The 24,521-nt window shown below is 53.7% G+C and overlaps 2 protein-coding genes across 5 annotated transcripts; one reads left to right on the top strand and one right to left on the bottom strand.

Moving 5' to 3' along the window:
• The first annotated feature begins 1,337 nt into the window (after positions 1–1,337).
• On the top strand, positions 1,338–10,962 carry LOC128848254 (zinc finger protein 2-like). 4 transcript variants are annotated; one of them, XM_054048133.1, is made up of 7 exons: positions 1,338–1,427; positions 2,280–2,330; positions 2,892–3,575; positions 7,255–7,381; positions 8,003–8,119; positions 8,855–8,968; positions 9,597–10,962. In XM_054048133.1, the coding sequence occupies exons 2-7, from the start codon at positions 2,307–2,309 to the stop codon at positions 10,679–10,681; spliced, it is 2,151 nt and encodes a 716-aa protein (XP_053904108.1). In that variant the 5' UTR covers positions 1,338–1,427; positions 2,280–2,306; the 3' UTR covers positions 10,682–10,962. The 4 variants fall into 4 exon arrangements, with proteins under 4 accessions (XP_053904108.1, XP_053904111.1, XP_053904109.1 ...); XM_054048136.1 differs by having other exon boundaries at positions 2,889–3,575; positions 8,006–8,119; XM_054048134.1 differs by having other exon boundaries at positions 2,889–3,575; positions 9,600–10,962.
• Positions 10,963–12,392: 1,430 nt separating this feature from the next.
• Positions 12,393–24,521, bottom strand: LOC128848289 (E3 ubiquitin-protein ligase TRIM7-like). The gene is made up of 7 exons (XM_054048201.1): positions 23,929–24,521; positions 19,432–19,518; positions 18,180–18,413; positions 16,679–16,701; positions 15,979–16,094; positions 14,795–14,827; positions 12,393–14,321 (listed from the first exon to the last, which is right to left on the bottom strand). The coding sequence occupies exons 1-7, from the start codon at positions 24,355–24,357 to the stop codon at positions 13,795–13,797; spliced, it is 1,449 nt and encodes a 482-aa protein (XP_053904176.1). The 5' UTR covers positions 24,358–24,521; the 3' UTR covers positions 12,393–13,794.

The raw sequence follows: 24,521 nt of genomic DNA, 5'->3' as shown, positions 1-24,521 counted from the left end.
CCGCACCTAAGGGAGCCCCGCGCCCAAGAGCCGGTGCGCCGTTCTGGGGTGGCCCAGCTTCCCCAGGGGGCAATTTAAAGGGCCCAGGCCCTTTAAATTGCCCCCAGAGCCCCACTGCTGGAGCCCTGGGGTAGGGCTGCAGGGCTCTGGGGGCTATTTAAAAAGTCTGGGACCGGAGCCCCGCCACTTGCCCAGGGCTCCCTCGGCTATTTAAAGGGCTGGGGCGGTAGAATCAGGGGAGCCCCGGGCCCATTAAATAGCCCCCAGAGCCCTGGGATAGCGGGGGGCTCGGGGGCTATTTAAAGGGCTGGGGCTCCAGCTGCCTCTGCTGCACCCCGTGCCCGCACCAGTCCCGCACCCTCTGCCCTGCCCGCAGCCAGCCCGTCTCTAGCCAGCCCTGCAGCCCCTGCCTGCAGCCAGCCCCTGCTGCACCCCGTGCCCTACCCCCCCTGCCCGCACCAGCCCCACACCCCCTGCCCTGCCCGCAGCCAGCCCCTGTCTCCAGCCAGCCCTGCACCCCCTGCCTGCAGCCAGCCCCTGCTGCACCCCTGCCCTATCTCCAGCCCCGCACCCCCTGCCCTGTCTCCAGCCAACCCCTGCCGCCCCCCCCTGCCTGAAGCCAGCCAGTCCCGCACTCCTCTGTCTCCAGCCCTGCCAACCCCTGCCGCACCCCCCTGCAGCCCTGCCTGAAGCCAGCCAGCCACCCCACACACCCCTGTCTCTAGCCAGCCCCACACACCCCTTGCCCTGCCTGCAGCCAGACCCTACCTCCAGTCATCCCCTGTCCTGCCTCCAGCCAGCCCCATGTCCACTGGTGTCCTGCAGTTCCCAGGGCAGTAACCTGCACACCTGCTTCAATGAGGGGGGCAGGGAGCAGCTCAGACCCACACATGTGCACACCCTCAGGGAGTGGCAGGGACCCACACATGTGAAACGGAGCTCATTAATAACCGATCAACAGCATATATGAAGCAATGTACATAATATATCTTTTTATTATTTATATAGTTATGGAAATTAAATAATATATGGAAGAAACGAAAGGGTTTTTTTTACAGGGTTGTGTTTTTGTTTTTTTTTTTTGTTTTTTTTTTGGTTAGTCATCCCTGCCGGGGCCCAGCCGAAAATGTTCGAATTGGGCCCCTCACTTCCTAAAGCCGGCCCTGTCTGGCCGGATCCCCCCCCCGGCCAGGTTTCTGTCCGCACTGCTGGGGTGAGGAGGGGGGAGGCTTCCTTCGCTTTTCCCCACCAGGGGGCTCTGGGTATTGCTCAGGGAGGGGAAGCTCCTAGGGCTCTGCTCTCTCTGCTGAGCAGACCGGGGGTTGAGCTTCCTGGGTCAGATGCAGCCGCTGCAAGCTCCATTGTGAGCTGAGCGACCCGCATTAACCCCACTCTGCCGACCCCAGCCCCTGAGCCGGAGCCTGCAGGTGAGGGGAGAGACCCGGGGAAAGGGCTGGGGCCGGGCAGGAAAGTGACTCTGCACCAACGGCCCCTCCTCGCCCCAGCTCCGCTCCCGGGCGGGGTCTGCGAGTCCCAGAGCTGCTGCCCTCCCTGATCCCCCCCGGCTCTGCTCCCCTGAGCGCCTGCAGGAGCCGAGCCAGCTCCGGGAGAGCGAACGCCCCCGGCCGGGCCAGGGACCGAGTCTCCCAGCCCGAGGGGAGGGGGCGGGAGGGAGACAGGGATAGAGACTGGCAGGGGCAGCAGGAGCAATCAGTGGGGAGGGAGGTCCCGGCTCCCAGCCCTGCCCAGCCCCATTCCCTGCAGTCCCCCGGGGCAGATTGACTTTCCTGGGGAGGAGCAGGGAGAGGAAAAGCCAGTTCCTGCCTCTGCCTGGTCCCCGCGCTGCTGGGGGGATGCGCTGCCCTGGGGACAGTGTCAGGGGGGATCCCCCAGAGCGGCTGTTTTGGTTCTGCTCCTTCCTCGGGTTTGGTTCAGACTGTGGGTGGAAATGCGCTCACTCCTGGAGGGAGAGGCTGGGTCTGTGGTGTAATAAAGTGGGGCACAGAGTCAGGGGGAGTCAGTTACTTTTTGTCCGGGTCCAAATTTCTTCATCAAGGTCCAGACTCCAGAGAGAATCATATAAAAAAATAGCAACAATAACAATCAATACATAAAGATTTTGGGGTCCCCTTCAAAAGCGTCTGGCCGGCCGGGTCTGGCCAGCCATCCGCGTATTGACTGCCCCATGTCTAGGGCATCTGCAGGGAAGGAGCCAAGAGGGAATCGGGGCATGAATTGGTGCCAAGGCCCAATTGAAACCTCCCTTCTCACCCTGACAGGCTGCAGAATAACGTCCGGATTGGGAAATGGCTGCTGTGGAACCAGCTCAGGTAGGGGATTTTTCTGGAACGTATGGGGTCTCCTCCTGGAGGGAGAGGGGCAGAAAATGCAGGGGGTGTGTGAAGAAGATGGGGGTGAGCGGGCAGCAGGGGCTGGCAGACCAGTGCTAGGACTTGCATGATCTGGAGCCTGGTTTATAGGAACAGACCCACTGGGAAGAAAACTATAGCATAGGTGCTGTGGTTATTCCCCCCCACCACTTGTGAGCAAGAATAGGTGCTAACTTTTATTTTTCCTAGTGAGTGCTCCTCCCTGGCTCCGCCCCCTCCCCAGAGGCCCCACCCTCACTCTGCCCACTCCTCAAGGCCCCGGCCTGCTGCTCTCTGCCCTTGCCCAAGCCCCTCCCCTAGCCTCCAAACAGCTGGTGGATGCTGAGCACCTACTATTTTTTTCCCCACCCTACGCTTATCAGTCTTGCTACGGAGGCTACCACGAGCACGCCCCCCCAGCCCTCCAGACTGGATAAGGCGATAGCCCCATCAGCTCGGCTGCAGTGTCAGACTTGGTGTGGAGCTGGTCCAAGTTTTTTAACCCCAGTGTTTTCCCAGCAGGACCAGATGCAACGGGAGATCGCCATGGCTGGGATGTGGGGCGAACCCCGTGCCTTGGGGGAAGGGCATTGTGGGATCCCCATCCAGCATCCCAAGAGGGAGGAGAGCGAGGCTGAGGAGCAGAGCCCTGGCTGGCCCTTGTCCCCGCGGACGCCGTCCCAGTCCTGGCTGGGATGCTCGGAGAGGGAAGATTCTCAATTGAGGATGGCGCAGACACCTGCCCGGTCTCGAGAAGGGGCAGACACTGCTGGCCTTGAGCAGGCGGTGCTGTCCCGTGACTGGCCTCATGGGGACGAGGTTCCTTCATTCACCCGGGAGGCACCTGAAACCTGCGGCTCCATGGGGACAGGCCCCACCAGGGGCTGTGCCGAGGGCAAGGCAGCCGTTTCAGAGCAGGCCAGCGAGGAAGCCCATCGCTTGCAGTTCCGCTCAGGCGCTGCCCAGCTCGGAGAAGCTCCCCGGGAGATGCTAGCCCGGCTCAGCCGGGCTGCTCGGCTGTGGCTGCGGCCCGGGGAGCGCACCAAGGAGCAGATCGTGGATGTCATCGTGCGGGAGCGGTTCCTGGGAGCACTGCGGGCGGACGTGCGGGCCTGGGTGACGGCGAGGGAGCCCCGTAGCAGCGAGGAGGCGGCTGTGCTGGCTGAAGCCTGCCTGGGGCAAGGGGAGTCGACCCAGCCTGCTCAGGTAGCTGAAACGACGCGAGGTGGGGAAATGCTGAGGGAGCAGAGCCAGGCAGGGGGCTGAGAGGGATAATGGGAGAGACGGGTCTGATGGGAAATCAAAGGATAAAATATCGCCCCCCCACACCCTCCCGATATGTTGCTGTGGGGCAGGGGTGCTGGAATAGGGTGAGCCAGGGGGCCATGGCCCATCCACTTTTCGCCATGGGCCCCACCCCTGCCCTTCCTCTTCCCCCCCGAGGCCCTGCTCCCTAGCCAGGCCAGCAGCTGGAGCCCAGTGCAGGTGGAGGGTCTGCGGCTCCTCACAACTGCCCGCACGGCTCTTACCATGGCCAGGCTGCGGCTCCGAGGCCCCGGTCAAAACCGGGTTGGGGTAAGAGCCATGTGTGCAGCTGTGGGGAACTGTGGGCCCTCCACCTGCCCTGGGCGGGGACACAGGCCAGGGGCTGCTCTTGAGCTCCCCCACTCCGGGCAGGTAGAGGGTCCGCAGCTCCCCGGCTGGGCTCCAGCTGCTGGCCTGGCTGGGGGACGGGGACTTAGGGGAAGAGGTGGGGCCATGGAGGGCTCCGCCTCTACCGCCCTCCTCTCCCAACTGTTCCTGCTGTGCGGGCCTCAGCCTGAACAAGGTCCTACAGATGAGAGGAAGGGTCGTCGTATGGAAACGTCCCATCTGAGTCCTTGGCCGAGCCAGCAAAATCCTAGCCCAGTAAGTCTCGCTGTGCACCCTGCGTGAGGGGTCGTGGGCAAGTGCATGCACGTTGTCAGCAGCAGTGGTATAGTTATTATTTACTTTGTGAATTGCTGAAGTCCCTAGGGACTCCCGCCGTATTGCGCTGGATAGGGTGAAAACCTAGAACCAACAGACAGCACCTGCCCCAAAATACTCAGTCTTAAGATGAGGCAACAGCTGCATAGAACAGTGTAATGGGGAGGTGATGGCGGCTAGCATGATAAGCAGCGTCGTGGCTTGGTGGAGTTTCACAGGCAGCGCCTCCCCTGAGTCAGGGGCAGCGTGGAGCACAGAGTGAAGGTGCTTGCTGGAAGAATGTTGGCATGACCAGCACGCCAAAGATAGACTCCTGTATTTTAAGGCCAGAAGGAACCATTAGGATCATCCTCTAGTCTTATCCCCTGCGTAACCCAAACTAGAGAATCCCACCCCAGGAGGCCTTCATAGAACCCAGCAACTTGTGGGTTCAACTAGAGCCCATCTTTTACAAAGAGACATCTGCTCTGAAACATAGGAGCGGCCACTCTGGGTCAGACCAAAGGTCTAGCCCAGTATCCTGTCTTCTGACAGCAGGGCCGGCTCCAGGCACCAGCTTAACAAGCAGGTGCTTGGGGCGGCCAAGGGAGAGGGGCGGCACCTGCGGCAATTCGGGGGCGGCAGGTTCCTCACTCCGTCTAGGAGTGAAGGACCTGCCGCTGAACTGCCGCCGCCGCCGATCGCGGCTTTTTTTTTTTTTTTTTTTTTTTCCCAATTGCCGCCACCAATCGCGATCTGTCTGACAGTAGCCAATGCCAGGTTTAAAGGTTTCAAGTGATGGTTTATTGCCCTCACACTTCAATTTCTCCCTTATTTCCAGTTTTATTGCGGTGTGAACAAATAACCTGGGGAAAGCTGGTGGAAGATTTTGTGTCCAGTTGGTTATTTTTTTCCAGTGTGAAATGCCTTTTTTTGACAGACAGAAACATTTGTGAACAATTTTTTCATTTTGGTCCTTTTTTTGCTTGTTTAAGAAAATTTTGGTTTAGTTTCACTGAGAAGCTTCCTCCCCCCCCACACACCTTTTTATTACCTTGATCTTTTTTCCAGCTGGGGAAGGAGCTTTTAAAACTGACAGAAAAGTGGGGATTTTCCCACATAAATGAAACAGAATTTTTTGATTTTTTTTTTTCAAAAAAATACCCCAAACCCCCAAAAAAGGTTAAAAAGGAAAATGTCAGACAAAATGAAACATTTCCATTTCTTTTGATTTTTTTTCCCCTATCAAATAGACTTACCCTCTTCAAACCTTCTGTATAATACTAACTGAACCAGTTGTCTTTAAAAAGAAACGTGCTGGGTTTTCTAAATCTGTTCCCCTTTGGGCAAGTTCAGTTCTTCAGATCTAGATCTGAACTCTGCCGCTCGGGTCTCAAGTTACTGTAAAGCAGTGGTTCTCAACCAGAAGTACGCGTACCCCTGAGGATAGGCAGAGATCTTCCAGGGGGTACATCAACTCATCTAGATATTTGCCTAGTTTTACATCAGGCTACATAAAAAGCACCAGCGAAGTCAGTGCAAACTAAAATTTCATACAGACAATGACTTGGGTATAGAGCAATATAAACTATACACGGAAATGTAATAACAATATTTATATCCCAATCAATGTATTGTATAATTAGATGGTAAAAATGAGAATGTCAGCAATTTATCTGTAATAGTGGCTGTGACACTTTTGTACTTTTATGTCTGATTTTTTTAAGTGAGGTGAAACTTGGGGATACGCAGGACAAGTCAGACTCCTGAAAGGGGCACAGTAGTCTGGAAAGGTTGAGAGTCATTGCTGTAAAGCAAAGAACGCGGCTGTTCATTGTTATATTTCAGGCCACCTCTAATCCAGAGCTTGGGGGAGGAGGGTTTGGGGGCAGCGAGATTCTCAAAACATGCATAAAACAGCACGACAGGGTGGCATGGTCCCCTGAGGGAATGGAAAGAACCAAAGAGAGAAATTAATCTTGTGGACTGAGCCAGATGCTGAAGGTTCAGGTTTCATTTGGCTGGGTAAGAATAAAGAGCAGGAGGGCTCCATCTCGCACCCGTTGGAGCCTGCATTGGAGGAATTCCAGCTAAGGAGCTTCCATAGATTTGCTGGGTCAGTCCCTGTGAACCCAGTGAGAACCACCTCAGTTTCACATACTAATGAGTGACCCTCATCCTGGGACACTGAAGGTGCATTAGGTAGCAGAGGCATAGACGCCAACTCCGTGGGTGCTCCAGGGCTTAAGCACTCATGGAAAAAAAATAGGGGGTGCTCAGCACCCACTGGCCACAGCTGTTGGGTGGGCTGGGGTTGGTTGCTGATCAGCTGTTTAAATTAAATTAAATTAATGGAGATACACCTATCTCCTAGAACTGGAAGGGACCTTGAAAAGTCATCGAGTCCAGCCCCCTGCCTTCACTAGCAGGACCAAGTACTGATTTTGCCCCAGATCCCTAAGTGGCCCCCTCAAGGACTGAACTCAGAACCCTGAGTTTAGCAGGCCAACGCTCAAACCACTGAGCTATCCCTGGCGGGCCTCAGGGGAGGGTGGAGAGGAGCCAGCAGCGGGCGGGCAGGGGGCCTTGGGGAAGAGGACTGAGAGGAGCAAGCAAAGGGCAGGTTGGGGAGTTGTGGGAAGAGGCAGAGTGAGGGCGGAGCCTTGTGGGGATGGGGCCTTGGGCAGAGCACTCACCGGGAAAAATAGAAGTCAGCACCTATGAGCAGAGGGAATGGCCAGAGGCCTGAATGATGCATGGGGAGATGTTAGACATAGGAGTGAGTGAGCCATTGAGCAGGACATGGGAGCAGTAGGGACAAGATTCTAACTTGGGGATTATAAGCCTTACTGAAAGTACACAGGAAACTAGAACAGTCTGGGGCAGGTGGGATTGTGGCTGGGGAACAGGTCCTGAGTGGGGATTGTGGTTGTTTCAGGGGGCGGTGACCTTCGAGGAGGTGGCTGTGTATTTCACGGAGGAGGAGTGGGCTGTGCTGGACCCCAGTCAGAGAGCCCTCTACGGGGACGTCATGCAGGAGAATTACAAGAGCGTGACCTCGCTGGGTAAGGGATTCCTTGTTCCCTTGGGTATTAGAAGCTTTCTCTCCACAAATATCACGTTCAGTGCTTAACCCCTCAGAGTAACACTTCACTATTAATTTCTCTCGCTCTTCGACTTTCCTCCTGCTCTTTTCGGGTGGAAAAGGACAGGCAGGAGAAAGTAGAACTCTGGCAGAAGGTGGCACTTCCCCACAATTTCTAAACTAAAGATTTATTTTTTTAATTTCTGTTCTTCTCAAAAAAGAATTACCATTACAAAATATTTTCTAAAAATGGAATTGAAAGCTAAACTGTTTTGCAAATGAAATAATTTTCAACCAAATCTCATTTTCTGAAGAGAAGTCTTTTGTGTTGAAAGTTTCATTCCCCGCTACAGCCCGGAATCCGGCCTAAGTGGTTTGATATTAGTGCTGTGCCTGGGTCACCTGGCGTGTGCAGATCCTAGCATCTTCTCCAGGGGGCAAAGCATGTCCGACTCTTCTGAAGGGTCTCCCATGTCCATCTGCCAATGCAATGCCCCACAGCGTAGGGGAGGGGCCGGGTTATGTCATGGAACTTTCTTTGTAACAAACATTCCACAGACCATTCATTCACCCCCATCCCACCATGTTCTTCCCCCCTCAGCAGGATTTCTCATTCCCAAACCTGATGTGATCTCCTGGCTGGAGCGAGGGGAAGAGCCATGGGTCTCAGATCCCCAGGGCTCCGAGGAAAGGGGGAGCCTGAGCGGTACCTGCATAGGTGAGGAATTGATTAAACTAACACAGCCCACCAGACAATGAAAGGAATAGCTGGGAGTCCTCCAAATGCCTCGTGTGCTCCCCCCAGTTCTACCTCATCCCACACAGGTCACAATTGTCCCCAGTAGGAGTCAGACCCTCATGGCAGATATCACTCCAGGCTTCCAACCAACCCTGACGTTAGCTCCCACCCCACTGTCCTCCCTTGCCCTTGAGCGTTCAGACGGGTGTGAAGGCACGATGGGACTTCTCGTCTGTGTCCTCTGGGGAAGGGATTGTGGGGATTTGGTTTCACAAGCTCATTGATGGCTTCATTCCACAAAATGTGCTTTGCTGACCCATAACGCCCTTGAACTGCTGCATTGGGTGATACCCCCAACTCCTTCCCATCCCTTCCTGCGCTGAATCCCACTGGTCCCAGCGTCCCTGTGACTATCACCGGGCCCCTCTCCGTCAGTAAGAAGTGGATCCAAGGTGGACTTTCCACTTTCTAGGACACGAAGTTGGTTTCCATACACTACAGGAACCGCTTTGCTGATGAGTGCCTGGCTCTGTGTTTCCAGCAGAGAGAAGTTTCCACCTGTAGCAGAATGTGCAGAGATTTTGAGCAGCTGGGGAGCTGGCCCTGGGATTTTACTGCTTTAAAATGAACTGGGGTTAAAAATCATGGAACACTCTTTGTAAGAAATATTCCACGACTTTCCCTCATCTCACTCAGTTTCTTTCCCTTGCGCAGGATTTCCGGTTTCCAAGCCTGATATGATTTCCCCATTGAAAGGGGAGGGCGAGCCATGGGTCCCCAATCTGCATGGCTCTGAGGAGAAGGAGAGCCCGCAGGGCGCCTGTGCAGGTGAGGAACCCGCTCTACTGACACATACCATCGGCAAGGAAAGGAAACAGCTGGCCTGCTGAGTGCCCCCCACCCTAGTTCAACCTCCTCCCTCCCAGAGCAGGGTTATCCTCAGCTGTCACGGCAACCGTCAGACTGGCTTCCCACCCATTCCTGACTGACACCTGGCAGTAGCTTCCTTCGCCCGAGTGCCGACACATAGGTGCTGAACTCCATGGGTGCTCAGCACCCACCGGTGGGCCCTGCCGATCAGCTCCTTCCCCTCCCCCCTCCCCCCAGCACCTTCTGCCCACCACGGATCAGCTGTTCAGGGTGGGCAGGAGGCACTGGGAGGGAGGAGCGAGCTCAGGGAAGGGGTGGGGCCTGGGATGGAGCACCCCCCTCCGCCGCCAATTAGAAAGACAGTGCCTCTGTGCTCACCCCTTCCTGACACCTGGCTTCCTTTGCCCTTTAGTCTTCAGATGGGGTGGAGGCAGAACTGGTCCCCTCCTCTCTGTCCTCTGGGGAAGAGTTTGGGCAGGATCTTCATTCTTTTTTCCATGTCCCCAGCTGTTACTGTAGTTTGTTTTCCCCCCTACACACACTCTTCTCTGAGGTTTCCTGTCTGGATTCTCTCTCTCTGTCCCAGCAGGGGAGGGTCCAGCCCATGAAAATGCTCAGCACCAGGGTCCCACACAAGTGGAGCTGCGCAGGACGCTGTCCGTGAAATCCGAAGGGAACGTGTCCTGGATGCCGACGCAGGGGGAGCCACACCTTATGTCATCAATAAAATGCGAAGGGAGTCATGAGCAGGAGGACGTCTGTGCAAGCTGGGGCGGGTTGGAAGGGCAGGAGGGAGCCCAGCCCACTTCCCCCGGGGGAGGCAGCGTGGGCCACAAATACATCCAGGTCCTGCTGAGCCTCCAGCCGGAGCAGCAGCAGCAGCGGCCCTGTCCCGAGTGCGGGAAGATCTTTGTTGACCACGCTCACCTCCTGCGTCACCAGCGGCTGCACGCTCTGGAGAAACCCTTCCCCTGCCCCGACTGCTGGCGGGGCTTCCTGCGGCGCTGCGACCTGTCCGTCCACCGGCGCTCCCACACCGGGGAGATCCCCTTCCCCTGCCCTGACTGTGGGGAGGGGTTTCTGCGTCGCTGCGACTTGGCCGCCCACCGCAAGAGCCACATGGGGGAGTGGCCCCACCAGTGCCCCAAGTGCGGGCGGCGCTTCCGCAAGCGCTCTGTCCTGGTCAACCACCAGCGCACCCACCTGCAAGACGATCGCTACAAGTGCCCCGAGTGCGGCCAGGGCTTCAAGTGGCCGGGCCAGCTGGAAATGCACCGGTACAGCCACATGGAGGAGAAACGGCACACCTGCTTCAAGTGTGGGGAAAGCTTCAGCCAGCGCTCCCACCTCCTGGCCCACCAGGGCAGCCACCTTGGAGATGCCCCTTACCACTGCGCCGACTGCGGGAAGGGCTTTGCCCAGCACCCAGACCTCATCCTCCACCGGCGGAGTCACACTGGTGACCGGCCCTTCCACTGCCCCCAGTGCGGCATCGGCTTCGGCCGCAGCTCGGACCTCAGGAACCACCAGAGCGTCCACGCGGGCCATCAGCCCTACAAGTGCCCCCTGTGCGGGAAAGGCTTCCAGGAGAGGGCGCACCTGGCTGCCCATCAGAAAAGCCACGGCGGGGAGGATTTCTACCTCGGCCTTGCCGCAGTTTGGACGGGGTGAGCGCCAGCCAGCATCTGGCTCACGGGTCAGGAGCCAGCAGCAGCCAGTCCTGGCCTAGCAACTTCCAGGCAAAGCCTCGATTGGCACAGCTGCCCGCTGAGCTGCCACTGGGGAGGGGATTATCAGCGAGCCGCCTTGTGCCCGGAAGGCCATTGCTGTTTGTATTAGAGTACCATCTACGCCCCAGCGTGCATCGAATAAAATTCCTGCCAGAAAGTGTGTACCAGCAGTACCCATGCTACTAGATTGGTATGCTACTAGATTGGTATGGTTTAACTTTGCCACGCTAACCGTTCAGCCTGTCAGCACTTGTAGTGGGAGGCGGCCTCAGCTTGAGAGGCTTGATCTATTTTTGAGAGTTTCAACTCCAAGAGCTTTCTCATTTTTGAGCCAGGTAAAAGTTTCACCGAGATAATACCTGCATGCTGTGGAGCAGGGACTTGAAATTTGGTGGGGGTGGGTCACCCTCATGTCTGGACCCAGCTTTTTGCCACCCCTATAAAAAAAAAAAATCCACCTGAATCTGCCACAGCTACAAGCTGCCAAACAGCTCGCACATGCTCAGTAGAAGTGCCTTGAAGAGTTTTGCAACTAAATGCTGGCAAGAGTCTGTCTGCACTGAGCACGTGCCAGCCTCACAGCTCTTACAGGCTAACTAGATCTCCCCCCCCCCCCCCCCCCGGGCACATGCTCAAAGCAGGATGGTCCGTGTCTGCTCCCTGCAGGAGTGCCCAGCTAAGTTCCCTCTAAACTGCATGGCCACACAGCAGCCTCTTAAGTGCCGCGGAGTGGAGAGATGCTTCTCCCCCAGCCCGGGCCTGCTGCAGCCAGGGGAGAGGTGCCTCTCCTCCCCAGCCCAGGTGCTACTGCAGGGAGAGAAAGCTGGGGAGAGTCCTCTCTCCCTGCTGTAGCCCTGGGGCAGCCTGCACCCCAAGCCCCTCATCTCCCCACACTTTGAACACCTTGGCCCCACCCTGCTGCACATAAATTCATTCCGCACATGCGTGGGAAAAATTAGAAGGAACGCTGGTGCCCACTGACTATTATATGGCACCCACAGGAACTCTCTTGCTCCCCACTCTGTCATGCGGCTCAGTTTATGCCCAGAACATTCTTGAGAAGAGGAAGCTAGATGCTCCCTTTGCTGCAGCCTTGTCTGCCCCCCGTGGCCGCTGCCCCTGCTAGTGGTCACACCAGTGCCAGCACTTGCCCGTGCACCTTCTGTTTGAGTCTCAGGTGGGCACAAGCAATGCCACGCTACACCGAACCTCATTGGTACTAGAAGCGTGCAGCTACGTCCCATCACAGACAAGGCCTCAGCCAGGCGTGGAAACTTACTCTGCTTACCTGGCACTGGGACAGGCCGCAGGAGGAGCCATTGTGTTATGCACTCAGGAAGGCACCAGCCGGGGAAAGCTGGGCTCTAGCCCCCTCAGTGCCCTTAAACCAGTCACGAAAGCAGCTCAGGCCAGGTTACACCGGGCAGAGTTGCAGTCCCTCCAAGGGGACGTAGCAGTGCTCAGCCCAAGCACTGTGAATATCCATTAGTGCCGCCATGAACCACCTACACGGATTAGCCGTCACACAGCCCACCCCAGCTGTCCTCACCTGCTGCAGTGGATGAGGGAGGCTCCTGTTTGGGGCAGCTCTGTTGCCTGCATAAGGCTGTATGGCAGGCAGGCAGCAGCGAAATATTCAACACCACAGGAGCTTTTTCTGTTTGTACAGTGAATTTTATTTTCCTACGAAACAGAGCGACGGTTCAGAGACGCAGAGCACTGACGGGGTTACAGAGGCTAGCATGAATGCTAGGCTGGAGTTAGATACAAGCAGATGGAAAACCCCTCTGGTTAACTTTACCCTGTTGAATCTGTGTTAAACCAGGGCAACTCCTGAAATCAATGGGGTTTAGGGCTGGAATCAAATCTGGACTGACTCCTGGAGTCTGCTCTCAATTGACACTGGAGTCACTCCAGACTGCTGTAACTTGCAGTTGTGCTACTGTAACTCAAAAACATCATCCAACCCCACTGGGCTCAATGGGAACCCTCTGGGTTCAACTGTCCTTGCTTATCTCACATGCAACTCCAGAACAAGGCCTCTAGACAAGCTGGCTCCATTCAGTAGTGGATCAGCAGGTAATCACAGCACACACACACCCGGCCCTTAGGTGGGCTACAGCTCATGCCCGACAAGCCTGAGCCAAACCAAGGGCCCTGAGCTTCCGGCAGCCTCAATATGGCCCCAAAACACCAACATCAAGGGCAACCCTGTAACGCTCACTAGGTATTTGACAACATAGGGAAAGCAACAGAAGGGGAATCAGGTTTGACTCTGTTACGTGCTAGTGGCCAGGAGAAGGGGTAACGTGTTATGAGATAAAGCGTCCTATTGCTAAGGCTGGGGAGGAAAGGGAGCGGGAATTGGAGCAGTTACATTTGCAAAAGGTGACCTGCAAAGTGCAAAAAAAAAAAAAAAAAAAAAAAAAAAAAAAAAAAAAAAAGAGGCCCAGCTGATTATGCCTTCTTCCCCCATGCAGCTTGATTTACCACTGGGACATCAGGAGAATCGAGTCTGGTCTCCTCTGGCAGACTCACTGGAGGTCTCAGAGATGTGGATCAGGTGAATCATTAACAAAGAGAGCTTTTCTCCCAAGTGTGTGGAGGGCAACTGAGTTCGTGGGGTGTTTAAAAAAAAAAATTAACCTGCCTGAATAAAATAATTCACTTCATCTCAAGCAGGCTCTTTGGTATAGCTGCCAGGTCTCCAGTGGGCTATAGTCTTCCAGGACAGACTGGTGGGGGGTGTCGTTCAAAAACCACCTAAAAAAATCACTTACGAGCACAAGTCTCACTGAAAGGCAATACAACTTGTGCTCCTCAGCATCTAAGCTGAGATTCCCAGCAGGCCATAGCGTTTTCCAGGGTAGACAAGCTCTGAATTTCTAGTGTAATGAGAAGAGAAAAGTTTGGGGGGAAAAGTTCATTTCAATCTTTCAGGCTCGTTATATACTTCAGAAAGCAGCAACAACAACAAAACTAACAACAAAGAACAGAGGGGCAGGACCCCCACCCTTTGCAGGTCCCCTTAAAGAGCAAACTGGGCCAGGCGCATCAGTTGCAAAGTGTGAGGGAGGAGCCCACGTAGAAGAGCCAGAAGAAAGGGAAGATTTTCTCCGAGAAGGCGGCCGTGAAGGTGAAGATGGGGGCCATGTTATCAGCATTGTAGAACGCCACCCACCCCCCTTCGTAGTCCAGGTAGACCCCGATCTTCCTGGGCCTCTCACAGAGGGACAGGGGAGTCTCAGGGGAGGTGAAAGCCTGGTATTGGTCCCAGTTCTTGCCCTTCCAATTCAGCCCCACCGCCCAGATCCCCTCCTCGGGCGTGAAGTCGATCTTCTCCTTCCTCCTCACCGACTCCCTGGCAGCCCCCACGGCCCAGCTGTCCCCGTCCCCCACTTCCACCTCCCAGTAGTGCCTCCCCGAGGTGAAGCCCTCGGCCCCCAGGACAGAGAAGGAGTAATCGAATCTCTTGGGGCTGGCCGGCACATCCTGCGGGGCGCTCCTCAGCCTCACGCTGCGCTTATCCTCGGACAGCACCAGGTAGGGGTTTGCAGTGTCCAGGTCTAGAGATATATCAGCTAGAGAGAGGGAGACAGGGATTTAACAGCAGAGCTCATCCCTGGGGACAGCCCCTTATGCCACCAGATCTTCCCTCTTTTAAGCTGTGGCACTACCTGTGCTGATGGGCAATGGCCTGAGAGATGTAGGAAGCTTCAGGGAAAAGGGGAGGTCTCTGGGCCCAGAGACACTGCATGCTCTTACAGCTTCCAAACTGCGTTTGGCTTCGAGAAAACAGGAATTCAGAAGAGCGCACTAGAAGGCAGGGGGGTCTGCTGAGGAAACGCCCGTCTTCGCAGCCATCAGCATTTTGTTTCCTTATCCAAAACGGAAACAAAACGCTGAGGGGGAGATCTGGGCTGAATTCCCTTCAGCCATCACACCAGGGGGCGAGTCGCCAGGCCTACGCCCGCACTGTTACTGCCACAGCAGCAGGGTTAACGTCAGCTCCTGGGACACTGGAAGAAGTCAGCGGAGGGAGGCAGAGGCTTACCTGTGTCGTTCTCCAGCTCAAAGCGCAGATTTTCTAGGGGAATGAAAGGAGAAAGAATTGAGCCCTGGCTTTCCTGGGGATGAGCACCTAGAGCAGGTTGAAAAAGTGAAACAAAATCCACAAAAGTTTTCCTTCTGCCACTGAACCAGGGGTAGGAAATGGGAAACAAGTTCTTCCATTACACTGGAAGATGAAGGAGTATCCATTTTAGTACAAAGGCCCTTGTTTGAAGAGTTTCAACCAACGCTTAATATCCCGTGTCTAAGGCAGTGGTTCTCAACCGGTTTATCATTGTGGGCCGCATATGTGGCTCTCTATGGCCTGGTCTCCATGAGCAAAGTAAGTCGAGCTATGTTACGCAAGTTACGTAACTTAAGTCAACGTAGCTTAGATCGACTTACAGCACTGTGTTATGTCGACAGGAGACGCTCTCCCGTCAACGTAGCTTCCGCCTCTTGGGGAGGTGGAGTACTGAAGTTGACGGGAGAGCGCTCGGCCATCGACTTATTGCATCTCCACCAGATCCACTAAATCAATGCTGCTGCATCAATCACAGTGACGCCGATTTAAGACAAGCCCTATGTATTATGTGGGCTGCATCCACATAATATATATACTACCTGTATGGCCAAGGCTGTCCCATGGGCCACAACTGTGTGCCAATTGGGCCATAAGCCACCCATGGGCCGTGGGCTGATAACCACTGGTCTAAGGCTTCATTATAGACACCACTCAGAGCTAGGAAATGCCCAGTGAAGGGGAAAGGATCCTATCCCTGGCAAGACACACTGTCACCAGGTCCTCACAACCCAACTCAGAACAGTGGCTTCCACTGCAAGGAATGAGAGACGTGCTACACACCCAGTTCTTCCAACTCTTGCTATAAAACAAGCCCTCAGAGGAAAAGCAGCATGTGTGGATGGAGCATATATGTGGTGTGGGAGGGGGGTCGCTGGAGTGATCTTGAGGACATGCTGCAACCTTAACCACGGGGTTGCTGCTGCTTTAGCCTAGTAGCGGCTTTTAAAATTACAGGGTGGCAAGACAGAGACCACCGGCACAGCCACAGGTAAGACCGACTGATAGAAGTTAGGCACTGAGAGACCAGGTAAGCTACTGACGTAACAGCCCTCCCCAATGTTACAGCAGCTATGAGCAGAGAAGACCCAGATGCTTCCATTCACCTTTGAACTCCAGCAGGACTTCCTTCAGGACGGCGCTTTTCTGAGAGAAACTCCTGAGTCTTTTTTCCAGCTCCGCAAACGCAGGCTCCGGCTTCTGAAACGTCCAGTTCTCGCTGCTGGAGAGAGAGGAGAAGGAAGGGTTAGAAACGGGCTTGAGGCCCAGCCCCAGAAAACTTGGGAGCTCTCAGGCCAGTTTGATCTGAGCTTTGCAAGACAATCCCAGTTGTTGTGAGTCATGTGACTACAACCCCATGCTCCAAATGGACTGGAACAGGACTTGGGGGGGCAGGAATGGAGACCTGTTTGGGAGCTCTCTGGATTCCCACTAGCCCAGTTCTCTCGCGCTGGGCTACTCTAGTAACAAGGGGCACCAATCCCAGGGTTATGTGGAAAGAAAGGAGACAGAGATCCAGAGTGGGTGGATCTCACGTAAAACACTAGGACCATAGACAGCGCAGGTCTCCAGCTGGGATAGAACCTGGGCTCTCTAACACCAAAAGACAAAGCCCCTACCACAGAAGCTAAAGGAGTAATCCCATTGGCTGTCACGTAGCAACTAGCCCCTCCTCTCCTTGCTATGGCAGCTGCTAGTGGGACACACAACCACGGGTCAGCGTGTCGCACTCCGTGGCTGCATATTCAGTGCTGTTTCCAAGCCGAGCTGAGCGTGAAGGGGAGGGAGATGGAGCCCAGGACTTACCCGATCCTGCTGCCGCCACCACCCTAGAGAGGAGGAGAAAGAAGAGGCAGTCAGTGAATGTGTCCCAGACTGGGGAGGCCTCTTGGTCCTGCAGGGGAGTTTCCACTGGAGTCTGACACACAGGCTCCCGTTCAGAGGGCATTGCTACTTCCATCTCCTTCCAGCTGGGATGTTTGCTCTCAGCAGCCTCAGGAATGGTCAGCTGTGAAGTGGCCATGGGGGAAAGCATCTCCCCATGCACTTTACAAGAAGAAAAGATTTTCTGCCTTGGTAGCGAGAACCCCATCCCCCCATGTCTCCCTGTCCTGCTAAACAGGGAGCTCAAGTGGTGCGGAAGGATGAGCTGGGGGCGGGGTGGGGGGTGGGAGTGGTTTACAGTGCTGGACTCCTGGCTCCAACTCTTTGTCCTGCCACTGGCTTGTTGGGAAAGTCAGTCCTTTCCTGCCGCTGTTTCCCTATCTGTAGAGCAAGGCTAGTAGTGCCCTTCTAGCTTCAAAGCTAAACTCATCTGTGTTTGCAGAGGGATTTCAGATGACTGAGAGGAATCGTCTACACTACAGCAGCCCAGCTCTGGCACTGCAGCAGAAGCACTGTAGCGTAAACACTTCCTACATCAACAGAAGGCATCCTCCTGTCGCTGCAGGTAATCCACCTCCCTGCGAGATGGTAGCTAAGTTGATAGAAGAATTCTTCCATCCACCCAACTGCATCTATAGGGGGGATTGGGTCATCACACAGAGTGCGAAATTTTTCACAGCCCTGAGCGATGTAAGTAGGTCGATCTATTTTTTAGGTGCAGACCAGACCTATGTGAACAGGGGCCGCATTCAGATTTGATTCACACCAGTGTCAAGCTAGATTGACTCAGTAGATTTACACCAACCAGTCCCACTTGAGAGCACAATTTGTCCCACTGAGCTATTAACATGAGCGCTGGCTGAAATTTACCCCATGATTTTATTTTTTAAGTACCCAACTTTGAAACTTCATAGATGTTTTTAAATGCAAGAAATCTCAATTGTTTCCTTTTTTGTAACAGCTTTTGAAGCCTTTAAGATCAAAATCCGGCCATGGAACAAAATGGACCAAAACAAATGCATTTAAAAAAAAAGTATTCCTTACTGTGAAAATGAGATGATTAAAAAAAATACAAATTTAAAGGGGGGGGGGGGGGGAGAGGGGTTGACTGGCTCCAGGTAGCATCTAGATAATGTACTTGTCAATTATGTTGTGAACTCTGAATCCTGGACTCCAACAGGGAATGGATCAGAACAGACACTTCCCAGTCGAGTGAAGGGGTTTGCAGTGGATCAGGACTCCTGGGTTCCACTCCAAACCCTGGGAGAGGAGCCGGGTCTATAGATGGGGTATCTGGGAGTCAGAACTCCTGGATTTTAGACCCAGCGCTGCAACCAACTTGCTTTGTTCCATGCCTCATTTTCTGCCTCCCTCTAATCAGTGAGATGGAAGATAACGATAGTAACCTTATGATATGTCTCACCTGCGGGGACTGGCTCACCAACTGCTGCCCCGTCTCTTCTCCCTTCTCAGTGATCAGTTTATCAATGTGGGAAATTTCTTCTGAGAGTTTAGAGACACTCTCATCCCGTCTCTGAGCAATGTCTCCGTCAAGCGCTTCCAGCCGGGACAGCAGGAACTGCTCCTTCTCCTCCAGGAAACCACGCAGCTCCTTACACTCAGAGAGGATCTTCTGTCTCTCGGCTTCTGTCTGTTTCTGCAATCACAGAGAGGGTAGCTCGGTAACAGATGGAAAATCATAAGTAGCCTCTCAGCTGAAGGGGGGACTTCTTTAAAGAGAAAGGACAGAGCAGGATCCTCAGGGCAGGATCAAGCCCTTTAGCAGTAGCTCAGTGACCTGTTACGTTTCCCTGGTCTCTGCATCTTGTGCCCCAAAATCTGAGATTCAGTTTCTATTTTTTTTTTTTTTTGCCCTGACAGTGGCAAAGAAATAACTGAAAATGTGAATGACGCAGTAAGGGTTACTTGTGTCTGCAAATAGCCTGAAACAATATCTCTCAGAGACATGAACTGTCACCATGTATTGAAACCGTGTTAACTCTGAAGCCTATGGATGACAAGCTAGAAGTCATCTTTGATCAACATTTTACCACTGACCACAATAGGTGACAAGGGAGAGGGATGATCCTACTATGAAGATATGCTCCATCCACTGCAAATGGGATTTCATTTGGAGATTGTGAGTGGGCAGAGTTCAGGAGAGACCAGATGCCCTCACCTTTCCCCAGAAGCCCAGCCCTGGAGAGGGAGGTGACCTGGAGTCTGGCCAGATGACCAATTCCTCATCCTGGGGAGGGAGGGGGAAAGGGCACGGAGAAGGAACCAAAGCAAAGAGACTATGAGAGGGGTAGCAGGCATGCGCGCCTCCTCTGTGACGGTTTCCAGCAGCCCCAAGAACAATATGGCTGCTGAGCTCTGCAGATGGGCAGTTCTTAGAGACATCAAGCCACAGCCCAGCTCCAAGCCCCACAAGCTCACGACAGCAGCATACGCAAGGGCATCTGCACCTTTGCTAACAGCAACAGCAGGGATTTTTCTCAAAACCTTGTTCACCTGCACTTGTCCAAACTCTCTAGCCAGCCAGCCAGCCCATGTTCGCTCTCCCCCCCATCACCCTCAGAGGCTACAGAGAAACAGGCCCTGTGTTTGCTTTGTTACTCAGGGCACTCTGATCCCAGGCAAACCTGGGGTGGGGGACGGCGCTGGGCACATACCAGCAGCTCCTCACTTCTCTTCTCCTCGTTGGCTTTGGCTTCTTCTCTGTCTTTTCTCAGACCAGCCAGGTGCTCTTGCGGTGCTTCCTGGAAGAAGCAAGAAGGATCTTTGTTGGGAGGGTTTCACCACAAAGTTCCCAAACTTAGGAACATAGGAATTGCCAGTCTGGGTCAGACCAGGAGCCCATCTCCAGGCTCCAACACCAGCTTCTTCATAAGAAGGTGCGATAAACCCTGCAGCAGGGAATTATGGGCTAATCTGCCCCCAGGCAAACATTATTCTAGCTCATAGAGATTTAGGAAGGAACACTGAAGCACAAGTGTATATGTCCCTTCCAGTGCTCCTGGATCCATAGTTTGAGGAGTGACTAGTCATCCTGGGAGTCAACTTTTTTTGGGGGTGCTCAGTTTGAGAAGATTAAATGGCCCTGATTTTCAGAAAGACTGAGTGCTTGTCCTCTGAAAAATCATGTCATTCCAGGGTGTCCCTTGTTGGCAAAGGAGAGGCAATTCATAATCACTCTTGGACTTGAAAATTTGGGTCTTGCACTTTTAATCCTTACTATTATAACTCAAAACAAAGGGCGGTACAAATAAAGAACAATCTATGGCAAGAAGTATTCATATAAATATCCAGTCCTGTATTGACTTCTGCTCAATTATATTTGTGGCAATGAGTTCCACTGGCTAATTGCATGTAATGTGAACAAGTAGTTCCTTTGATCAGTTTTAAAACTGGCTACCTTTCAATTTCATTGAATGTACCCTTGCTCTGTATTGGGGAAACTCTACTCACCCTGTCTCCTAATCTCCCTTCTCTACTCCATTCACTCTTGCCGACACCTATATCCTCTCCCCCTCTTGTTTATCTCCTCTCTAAACTGAGCAGTCCCAGGGCTGCCAGTCCCTGCCCATTCACAAGTGTCTCCGGAGCCCAGATCATGCTCTTTGCCCACCTGTAAACCCCTTCTGTTACTGCTTTATCCTTGACCAGAACTGAATACAGTATCCCAGGTGAGGGCATCTCACTGATTTATAGAATGTTGTTAAAATGCCGACCTTGTTATTCTTTATCCTTTATATAGACCAACAAACCCAGGCACAAATTCTGCCGAAAACACATACTAGGAGCCATTGGGACTGCTCACTTGCATGTCTGAGGGCAAGATTTAGCCCTCCCTGAGACTGTTTCTTAGCTACACTTCATGCTCAACCATGCAGATGTGAGCAGAGGGGGCAATAGGACAAATGGAGCTTCAACCGGGGGATAGGGGGGAGGAAGAGGGACAAAAACACCCAGGCACAATTGGAAGTAGAGGAGCCCTCTTCCTTTTACCTCCCGGACAGAAATTCTGTCATGACATACCAAAAAAATCTATCCTGCCCCAAACAACCAAGTCCTAGCTCCTCCAAACTACTTTAAAAACCTAGTCCAAATCTACGCATCCCTTAAAACCCCAGACACGGCAGCAAAAATACTGCCCCAAAATTAGCTCCCAGCCGCTGCCTCCAAATCTCCCAGCCCCTACTGACATATCCGAAGTCATTCCAACACGGCGCCCAAACCGATCCCCCCAGCTCAGAACATCCTTACGTCCGGCTCCGCTCCTCCCATAACTGGACCCAAACATTGCCCCCCTCCCCTCAAACCACTAGACATAGAATCATAGCAATGTAGGGCTGGCAGGGACCTCAAAAATTTATCTCATCCCCCCGCACTAAGGCAGGACCAAGTAAACCTAGACCATCCCTGACAGGTGTTGTCCAAGCCCTCCAATGGTGGGGATTTCAAAACTTCCTTTGGGAAGCCTATTCCAGAGTTAAACTACCCTGACAGGGCTTTGGAGCTGTGCTCCAGCTCCGCTCCAGCTCCAGGCAAAAACCTGCAGCTCCACTGCTCCGCGCTCCGGGCTCCACTCCAAAGCCCTGCTGACAGTTAAAAAGTTTTCCTAATATCTAACCGAAATCTCCCTTTTCCGCAGATTAAGCCCACTGCTTCTTGTCCTGCCTTCTGTGGACATGGAGAACAAATGATCACTGCCCTCTTTATAACAGCCCTTAACTGATCTGAAAACTTACTAGTTTTTCCCCCACTCTTCTTTTCCCAAGACAACACGTCCAGATTTTTAACCTTTCCTCTCAGGTCAGGTTTTCTAAACCTTTTCTCTAACCTTCCCCTCCACACCTGAAATCCCCAGCTCCAGAGATCCCCTCAAATTCTCATTAAAATCTGCTTCAAATCCAGGCTTTGGGGCTAGCATTTAGGTCTCACCCCACAGTAGGAACCTGTCTCAGTTACAAAGGCCTGCAATAAATTTGACTGTGTTTGTTTTATGTCACTGTCTGCACTGCAGGGGTGAGGGGCAGCATGGCAGTTAAAATATGAATCATGTTACGTAGCAAGTTTTCAAAGGCCAGAAAGAACCTGATGATCCAAACTGTCCTCTGACATAAACACCTGCCAGAGAATTTCACCTAGCAATTGCTACGTCAAGCCCAGGGCTTCTTGGCTGAGGTAGAGCAACTCTTTTGAGAAGAGGCATTCAGTCTTGATTTACAAATTGCAATTAAAAGGACAGCACCAGGTTAGTACATACAGGAACATAAGAACGGCCAGCCTGGGTCAGACCAAAAGTCCATCTAGCCCAGTATCCTGTCTTCCGACAGTGGCCAATGCCAGGTGCCTCAGAGGGAATGAACAGAACAGATGATCATCAAGTGAGCCATCCCATCGCCCATTCCCAGCTTCTGGCAAACAGAGGCTAGGGACTCCCTCCCTGCCCATCCTGGCTAATAACCATTGGTGGGACCTATCCTCCATGAACTTATCTAGTTCCTTTTTTGAACCCTTTTATAGTCTTGGCCTTCACAACATCCTCTGCCAAAGAGTTCCACAGTTTGTGCATTGTGTGAAGAAATACTTCCTTTTGTTTGTTTTAAACCTGCTGCCTATTAATTTGATTTGGTGACCCCGAGTTCTTGTGTTATGAGCAGGGCCGGCTCCAGGCACCAGCGCAGCAAGCAGGTGCCTTGGGTGGCCAACAGAAAGGGGCGGCACATCCGGCTCTTCGGCAGCAATTTGGTGGCGGGTCCCTCGGTCCCTCTTGGAGGGAAGGACCCACCGCCAAATTGCTGCCAAAGAATGAAGCGGTGGCAGTAGAGCCGATCGTGGCTTTTTTTTGTTTGTTTGCCGCTTGGGGCGGCAAAAACTCTGGAGCTGGCCTTGGTTATGAGAAGGAGTAAATAACACTTCCTTCTTTACTTTCTCCACACCCGTCACAATTTTATAGACCTCTATCATATACACCCATAGTTGTCTCTTTTCCAAGCTGAAAAGTCCCAGTCTGCTTAATCTCCCCTCCTATGGAAGCTGTTCCATACCCCTAATAATTTTTATTGCCCTTTCCTGAATCTTTTCCAATTCCAATATATCTTTTTTGAGATATGGCGACCACCTCTGCACGCAATATTCAAGATGTGGGCATACCATGGATTTATACAGAGACAACAGGATATCTGCTGTCTTATTATCTACCCCTTTCTTAATGATTCCCAACATTCGGTTTGCTTTTTTGACTGCCGCTGCACATTTTAGTGGATGTTTTCAGAGCACTAACCACATGACTCCAAGATCAGGAGATCCAAAAAAAGCTGATTAGAGGAAAGAAGGAAAATAATCAGAGCAGCCTTTTTCCTTCAGCCAGACACAGGACTGACATGCTTCCTTAACACCCGATTTAGATTCCTCCTTAATACAGGATTACCTTGCAGAAGATAAAACCCACCCTGGCCTGTGCAAGCCACCCAAGAGAAGCTTCTCCCAGGCAAAGCCACACCCCACAATTTTGCCTCTATAGGGCTGCCAATTTTGGTGGGATGTATCCCTAGCGATATCCCTGGATGTTTCATCGTATGCCAGAATCTTGAATTAAAGATTCATCTTTAATTCCTGGAGACTCCAGGACCATGCCGGAGGGCTAGCAACCCTAGCAACACACCAGCTCAGCGGAGCTGGAACAACTTGTATAGTGGGGAGTGCTGAGAGCCACTGAACCAAACTGTAAACCCAGATATCAGCAATTTCCAACCAGGGGCCCGGGACCCCCTGGGGGGCCACAAGCAGGTTTCAGGGGGTCCACCAAGCAGGGCTGGCATTAGACTCACTGGAGCCCAGGAAAGAAAGATGAAGCCCAGGGCCCTGAGCCGCGCCACCTGGGGCTGATGCTGAAGCCTGAGCAACGCTTTGCGGGGCCCCCTGTGGCACGGGGCCTCCAACAACCGCCCTGCTTGCTATCCCCTAATGCCTGCCCCGGCCTTTATATGCAGAAAAAGAGTTGTTGTGACACAGGTAGACCATGGAGTTTTTATAGCATGTTGGAGGGGACCTCGGAAAGAAAACGGTTGAGAACCCCGGCTGTATGGGATGAAACCGCTTCAAGCCAGGGGGTGCGGACACACCCCTAGTTCCAGCACCGATGCACCGGCGCCTTTTCCTACCTTACAGCCCCGGGCAGCCTCTTCTATGGGCACCACCCGGTGGGCTCGGTGGTCCCAGGACAGGTGGCAAACCAGACAGACGGGCTTCTGGTCCTCCTGGCAGAAGAGCTTCAGGGCCTCCCCGTGCCGCTCGCACACCCCCGCCCCGGCCGCCCCCGGCCCGGCAGCCGCCTGCGCCCCGAAATGCTTGACGATCTCCACGATGTTGGCCAGCTGCCGGTTGGGCCGGAAGAGGCGGTGGGGGACCGGCTCCCGGCACTGCGGGCAGCACAGGCTGCGCTCCGAGTCCTCCCAGCACTTGGTGACGCAGGCGCGGCAGAAATTGTGCCCGCAGTCCGAGACCATGACCGGGTCCCGCAGGTACTCCAGGCACACGGGGCAGGTCAGCTCGTCCTGCAGGCTGCGGCCCGGCCCGGCCGCGCCCTCCATGGCTGCAACTGCAACCCCACAAAGGGCTGCAGGGACCCCCGGTTCCTCCGCCTCTCCCTCGGGGCCAGGCCCTAGCGGGGCGCCGGGCGGGGGGCTCTGCACCGCAGCGAAGGGAGGCGAGCCGGGAGCAGATGCCGATCGCCAGGCAGGAAGCCGAGGAAGAG

This window comes from Malaclemys terrapin, chromosome 13 (genome assembly GCF_027887155.1).
Source record: "Malaclemys terrapin pileata isolate rMalTer1 chromosome 13, rMalTer1.hap1, whole genome shotgun sequence".
NCBI classification, from domain to species: domain Eukaryota; kingdom Metazoa; phylum Chordata; order Testudines; family Emydidae; genus Malaclemys; species Malaclemys terrapin.
Note: the sequence above shows the minus strand (reverse complement) of the source record. Positions and strands in the feature narration are given on the sequence as shown.